Source organism: Ptychodera flava, chromosome 13 (genome assembly GCF_041260155.1).
Source record: "Ptychodera flava strain L36383 chromosome 13, AS_Pfla_20210202, whole genome shotgun sequence".
Taxonomy (NCBI): domain Eukaryota; kingdom Metazoa; phylum Hemichordata; class Enteropneusta; family Ptychoderidae; genus Ptychodera; species Ptychodera flava.
Genome location: NC_091940.1, coordinates 25,538,640 through 25,546,125, shown reverse-complemented (window position 1 = coordinate 25,546,125; position 7,486 = coordinate 25,538,640). Strand labels below are relative to the sequence as shown.

At 36.4% G+C, this 7,486-nt stretch overlaps 1 protein-coding gene across 1 annotated transcript; it reads left to right on the top strand.

Moving 5' to 3' along the window:
• The first annotated feature begins 118 nt into the window (after positions 1-118).
• LOC139147959 (plasmanylethanolamine desaturase 1-like) lies at positions 119-5,618 on the top strand. Its single transcript, XM_070719213.1, has 4 exons — positions 119-309; positions 1,325-1,444; positions 2,808-2,899; positions 3,495-5,618. The coding sequence occupies exons 1-4, from the start codon at positions 153-155 to the stop codon at positions 3,966-3,968; spliced, it is 843 nt and encodes a 280-aa protein (XP_070575314.1). The 5' UTR covers positions 119-152; the 3' UTR covers positions 3,969-5,618.
• The last annotated feature ends 1,868 nt before the right edge of the window (positions 5,619-7,486 follow it).

Here is a 7,486-nt window from a genome sequence, read left to right as displayed (position 1 = left end):
ATAAGTGTTTCCGAAAATCTTTGCGATGGCGTTACTTATTAGGTTAAAATACATATTTTGTAGTTTATGTAACTTACATGTTTCATAAATAAATGTAAATAATATATTCGGGTATGCGTGCGCATACGATTTAAATCAGGTGATAATTGAAGATGGCGGAGCCGGTCGTGAAGAGGAGTGGTGTGAAGGGGGACGCTATGAGAGAGGACGATCCTAACCTAAATCAGGTTAATGGAAAGTCGCGTGACAAAGCAAGATGGGGTCCTAGTCATGAAGGTGCGAAAGAGCTGGCTGGACTATATTCCACAGGTGAGATTTTGAAAAAAACACGTCGATGTACGTACGATGACAGGAGACAAAAGGCGAGTGTGACACAGTGATGTAACAGGCGACCTAGCATGAACCCGCGTACCCGTTACGTGATATTAACAACGCGCAAGGTGGAGTTACACTTGTGTAACTAGCATGTTTCCTCGCACATACTTTTTTCACAAATGCCTGTTATGGAAAGCGTTTTCTGTATACTGCAATGTCTGTAGCAACGTAAACAATTACAATGTATCTCACGACCTATAGGCCTGTCATCGCACGGTCGCATGCAATAGCCTGTATCATGGAAACCATCGGTATCACCGATGCAGCGTGCAACATAAGCATAAGGAAGTAGTTCCAATAAAGATCTAGATTTTTAATGAAAGACGCATGAACACATTTTAGGAGTTGGTTACACGGTCACTCCACATCGTGGTTGGCACTGTAGTACAAGTAGACTTTGACCTTGCACTGCGATTGTAATATTGCATGTATTGTCTGGACCGAGGACGTACCACAGTACGTCCATGTTAAACTGTACAGCTGTCAAGAAAGAGAATTCTTACAATACGTAAATTTTCAGTTTCTCCCCGGTATTTTGCTTGCAATACTTTAGCTTAACTCAATTAAAAATTTAAAAAAAAATAGTTAACAATTTGTATCAGTTTACACGGCATGCATAGCCTGTTGTCAGGCATGCAACAGAGAGACTGTTTGGGCGTGGTTTGTTGCAGACTCATAAACATTATGAAAGTGGTGACTGTAGTCCATGATTTTTTTGAAATTATAAGAGATAATGATATTGGGTAAATGATAGTGCAAGTACAAATTCAGATCACTGTCATTCTGTGCTCAGATTGAGGAAGAGAAATTATTACAGATACTGTTTGGTAAATATTTCCCAAAACATTTCTGATATGGCATGCGATGAGCTAGCCTACATGTGTTACATAAATGATTAACAGTTTAATGTCGGAAATTTCATATCACACTGGTGTTTTGTTTTTTTCAGGAAAACGAACACAGGAAGTGATTTGTGTAGCTGTCTACATAGTCCTTCTTTGTTATGTGTTTTTCCAAATGGGAGTCCACTTCAGGTTGGACAATATAGGCGCTATTTTACCCGCAACAAGTAAGTATCACAGAGACAGCAAAGGATCATTGATAAGTGATTCTTCAACAGCGCATCTTTCTTCATACTGTATTTTTCTCCGAGAACAGCACAACAGATTAATCCAAAGATATGCCAAGGAAGATTTTTTGTCATTTGATAAATTTTGGTAATATTCTTCTGCAGATTGAAATGCCAACTGTTTGGGCTAACATTTCTAGGAGTCGTATCCTATCACTGTCTATATTCATGTTGTTGCCATGCATGCAAAGGTTTCATGAACTGTAGAAACCTTAGTAGGTATGCATCCTCGTGGAAAGTCGTAACATTTAATGCCTCCTGGACAGTCCTTGAAAGGTCCTTGAAAATGAAGTTGAGTCCTGGAAAGTCTTGGAAAACTGATAATCCAGCCATAATTTAGATGATCAGTTGTGATATTGTGAAAGTATTATGTAAAATAATACATAAAAATGATATAATGAAAAAATCATATCTTGAAAATGGCATTTTTAACCTCAGAAAATCCTTGATAGTTCCTTAAAGGGTCCCTGAAAGTCCTTGAATGCCAAGGTGAATTTAGTGTATATTCCAATTTCCTAGTTGTGAAGATCGTTAAAATTAGAACATCAAGAATATGAAGGGTCAAATTAAAAGCTGTGTTTGTTGTGGTTTTCCATGTCAACAAATGCTGACTTGGTTTTAATCATGTATGATATCATGCTTACCTATTGACTGACATTTGCCGTTGTTTTGAGCGGCCATTAGGTGATAAGCATATATTTCAGATGCTACATGGCCACCTCTTTCTTTAAATGTCTGACTGTAGAAGAAGTGAATGTCAAACCCTGTTGATTACTCTGTCAGCATGTTCATCAGTTCAATTTATTTAACAAATAATTTTTTGAATGCAAAATTAAAAAAAAATGCTCAGTCCAGACTCATGACTAGCTTTTATAGTTGGTGTAGATATATATTATAATCAACATTTTATTAAATTTTTATTTATACTTGTCTAAATTTATTTTTTGTATTTAACTTTGTTATAATATTCCTGGTTCAGGAGCTTGTAGCAATACTGAAAAATAGTGTGGCTTGAAAAGAAACGTCATAATCAAAGGCTAAAAATGCATGTAAAGAGGCAGCCAAAGTACATGTATTAATATTGCTTATTTGATTGATGTACTTTGATCTCACTGATTTTCTTTTGTCTCTCTTTGATTGTGTGATATGCCCAATCACCTCATGGCTCTGAAAATTTATGGCAGTCATCTACTGACTCACATGTAATAAAAAAATGGTAGTTTAAGACATCTCAGACTCTATTAAGTTCAGTGTTTTTATTTGCACATTTGGTTACTTGTATCTTTCTGCCTTGTCTTTGCAGTTCTTGGCATCTTGGCAGCAGACCTTGCTTCAGGTTTAGTTCACTGGGGAGCAGATACGTGGGGCTCTGTGGACATGCCTGTCGTTGGTGCAGTGAGTATCAATTACATTGATCGTACTTAACATCTCACTTTCTTGTGCAGCAAAATTGAAAACTGTTGTTTGTAATTCTGTAATTATAGGTATTAAGAAAAGCTGAAATGAATGTTAAGTCTGATTTTTTTGTGTATAACCTCCATTGTTATTCAGCTTCTGAAGTACAAGTTCTTTGTTTTGAAATTCTATTCTCAGCCCTTCGACCAATGCAATACCATGTTAATAGAAACATGTTTGTCAGTTTTAATGATGAGTTAACCTATGTTGAATCACGGTCCCTCCACAAAATGGAGGGACGGTGGTTGAATTATTAACTCATCTTTGTTGCATAAGCTGTGATTGAAAGGAGCAAATGTATCCACTTCGGATAACACTTGATTTCAAACCCTTTGAAAGAAGGCTTCTTTCCAGATCTTTTTAATGCATTGTGAGAAATACCAATGATAATGTGGATAGAGTTATCAGAATGAGTTGCTTCAAACACATGTTAATTGTAAAGCTTTGACTGTTTTTGTTTAACTCAGGGACAGTCTTGTAACCTCATTTCTGATCATGATCGATCAACTTACTGAAGCCTTTCTTTTCTCCACAGGGTTTTATTCGTCCATTCCGTGAACATCACATTGATCCAACATCCATCACCAGACACGATTTTATTGAAGTCAACGGCGACAACTGTGCAGCGACTCTACCTGGATTAGTGTGGCTGACATACAAATACATGACACAAAGCCCAGAACAGTTGCAGGAGAACTATAGTTTTGACTGTTTCCTGGTGGCCCTGGTGATCTTTGTCACCCTGACGAATCAGTTCCACAAGTGGTCGCACACCTACTTCGGACTGCCAAAGTGGGTGACCTTCCTCCAGGACTGGCACATCATTCTTCCGCGACAGCATCACCGTATCCATCACGTCTCCCCGCACGAGAGTTACTACTGCATAACCACCGGCTGGCTTAACTACCCCCTCGAAAGCATCAATTTCTGGAGGGGTGCTGAGTGGCTTATTGAGAAAGCTACTGGTTCCAAACCAAGATCTGATGACATGAAGTGGGCAACCAAGTAGTCACAATCCACGTATATCAGCGGCTACTTTTATCATCATTGCAGTCTACAATGCAAAGAACATGAGCTTATGATTCCAAGTCATCGTCTGTGAGATGTAAAAAAAATGGAGCGAATTTGTCTAGTATCATTTTCTTTGAATTTTACTCCCCATGTCATCAACATGATAGTCTGACTATTATTTGGATTTGGGAGCTGGTCATATAAAATAATGTAACGAATAATTAAAGTGTAAGAACTCCAGTGATTTCTTTTTTTCAAGTAGGAAGTAGTAAAATGCTTCAGGGGTTTTCTGTCCAGACCTCCCTCACTTAACAGCAATCACATTGTTTTGTATTGAAGACAAAATTGTTATAGAGGTAGAAAAACCTATCACTTGTGTTCCCATATTGAAGCAAAAGCACTGTTATATGTGATCTCAAAATCAAGTCTCCCAAGAATGGGTAGAGCTTTTTTTACAATGTCATCTGGATACACTTTACAAAAATTTACGAGTACCTTGAAGATTTTCAAAGGCATCTTTTCAACAGTGATTTTTTTAATGCTACCATTTTCTGAACAAAAAAAATTTTGCTCTACCCAATTATGACATCTCTTTTCAAAGAGTTGTTTAATTCATGTCACTGCATTTGCACCGTACATCCCAATTCAATCAAATCTTATCTATCTTAGATCAGGTAGATTATGGAAAACAAGGCGCAAGTCTTTAATTTTTATACAAACGATGTGTATTTATTATGAAACTAGGTAATAGGTAACACACGCTTTTTATATTTGCCCATTGAAACTTCAGTGTCAACTGCAGATTATGTTGTGTTTTTAATCCTCTATCGTAAAAATAAAAGCCCCAGACAGAAAAAAAAGCATCACAGACATATTTAATTTATGCACACTTCAGAGAAGGAATATGACAATTGTTACCAAGCAAGCATTCAAGATTTTCAAACCGTTACAATGCTGATGAACGAGTCCATGTGTGACTTTTCGAGTGATATTGCTTGTATTCTTTACCGCTTTCATTAAGTACCATTACAAAAAAAAACAAATCTATTATTAGAGTACGAGGGAAAAATATTTGGTAAAAATATTTTCCAGTTAAGAAAGCTATCCTTTGAGCTAGTACTCTGCTTGACCCCATTTTGTAATTTACAACAGGTATTGTCTTCATATAGATATTTCAACATATTTAATTTTGAACTGGTCTTTATGTAAATTTTAATAAAACACTAAACTTCACAGGTATTGTTAAAATGACTATGAAATAGAAAACAACATAATGAGATTGATAAAAATTTCCTCATTTAAGGTGCAGGATCAATTTTGAATTTAATAGAAATAAAAACTTTTGGGCTAATCTAATCCAGTGTAGGATTAAATTGAACATACCATAATCCAGAATTATTGATTCGCTTAGATGAAAATGTAGTGTACAGATAATGTTTATTGTATGATTGTTGTGCGAGTTATTTATTTTGAGTAGCTTTTACTGAAAATTCACCATAGAGAGTAGCACACAATGTTATTGTCCATCGCTGTATGAGAGAAACACATTTAGTTAAGGTGTTGGTATAGGCCAGTTCTGCTGTCACTACATTGTCTATGTTTTGCTTAGAAATGTGAGAAATAAATAAAAATTGATCACAACAGAATACATATGAGTTGGTGTGATCTCAGTTATTTACAGGAAACAGGAGTAGAACGTCAAAGTGTCATAATTTGACACAAATTATCAGTACTCTTTGTACGTGTGGCCAGATGGCACAAAGTGACACGAAAAGTACAGTGCAAACAATGCATTGTACTCACAGGGTTTCAAATTCCAAAAACTGATATACCTGGTACAGAACTGTCTTTGTGACCTTTGACATCCAGTGAGGCATGATTACGTGACACATGTCATGTTAACGTTCCACATCGCTTGAGAATGGGACAAAGCCTTACTAATATTTAGTAGATCAGAGGTGATACCGATAGAGCCCAAAAAAGTGAATGACTTACTATGAGTGCAAGCTGAAGTTAATTTGGTGCAAATGCCAGATATTGTTCGGGACCAGAGCAGTTAGATTATTTGTCTGACGTTTTGGTTTTTGTATTTACATTATACAGTGTGCTCAAACAAACATATACACATACATGTATATGTACATGTGCACACACACACACACATACATTTACCGGGTATCTGTCTTTACAGACACCTCTCTGATTAGGAAAATCATCCTATTGGGGCAGAGGATAATTAAAGAATGCGCTCAGTAAACAACTTATTGCATTACTGCCTCAACCCCCTCCCCCTCCCCCTTCCTCGACAAAAATTTGGAAGAGTGAAAATCCAACTAAGCCTCATTCTATATCAGAATACCTACAATTGGTAATTACATCACTTAGAAATCATGCATATGCTCCAACCACTCTCGCATATCCCCTCTAAAACAATCTTTGTTCAGCGCCAGCTCGACAATGATACAACCAACAGAATGACAAGAACTGAAACTATTCAAAATGATTGTCATATGTAGAAACACAAACGGACAGTGTAATAATGCAGCCATTACAAGTAACTCGATTTAATTTTTTGAAAAGATCTAAAAATATCTGCAACTTGTCATTATATTGCAACACAATCCTTGGAATAAAGTCTGCTTTCATGCTGAATCTGCAATATATGTTACGGTGTCCGAAGTCACAACTGCTGCATGTTGATGGATATCAAAGTTAGGAATGATAGAATCCCAATGACGTGAGATGGAATATCTCATATGATACACATGCAATTGAGTGTAGATGTGGATTGTATTGTTATCAAGATCCACATAATTGAATTGTAATTGAAATTACTCAAGTTTAGATACAAGATATTTTACACATGCCAGAGCTCTATTTCCAGTCACCACCAATCTAGTATGCAAAAGTTGTAATGCATGTAGCTGTAGCTGCTGTAACTTTTGGTGATAAATAATGCACAATTCTTGTGTGTGTCAACTGTAAGTTCTTGTTTTACTCCCCTAGGCATATCGAAACACCCATTATTCAGCTTTTCAACAAGTTCAACACAGCTTGTATGCATTTACATGTATAGCACACCTTTATTGTTCATGTTTGAAGTTAAGTCCAGCCTCATTCACTAATTGTCAACAATAACAATTAATGCAACCTATACATTTACAGGGGGAGTTTACAGGCTGTTCAATACTGTGTATCTCAACGCGCTTTGGGGAGTAGATTAAGAAACTAGTTGACATATAAAACAAAAATAAAAACAAAGTCATCAATTGAAGTTGCAGCCAGGGGCAGTCAATGATATGAGACAAAAATCTATACAAAGCATTTTGTATTTCCATCGTTCCATTAAATTCTTTGTTACCTCAACATATAAATGCAATGTTTCTGCACAAACACCATTCCATGTTATATTGATGACAAACAAATTCTCAGTTGCGCTCATCACCTCTCATCAATCATGTGAAGAGAAACCTTACTTTTACAATTATAATACTAGGGGGTCCAATGGGAGAGTTC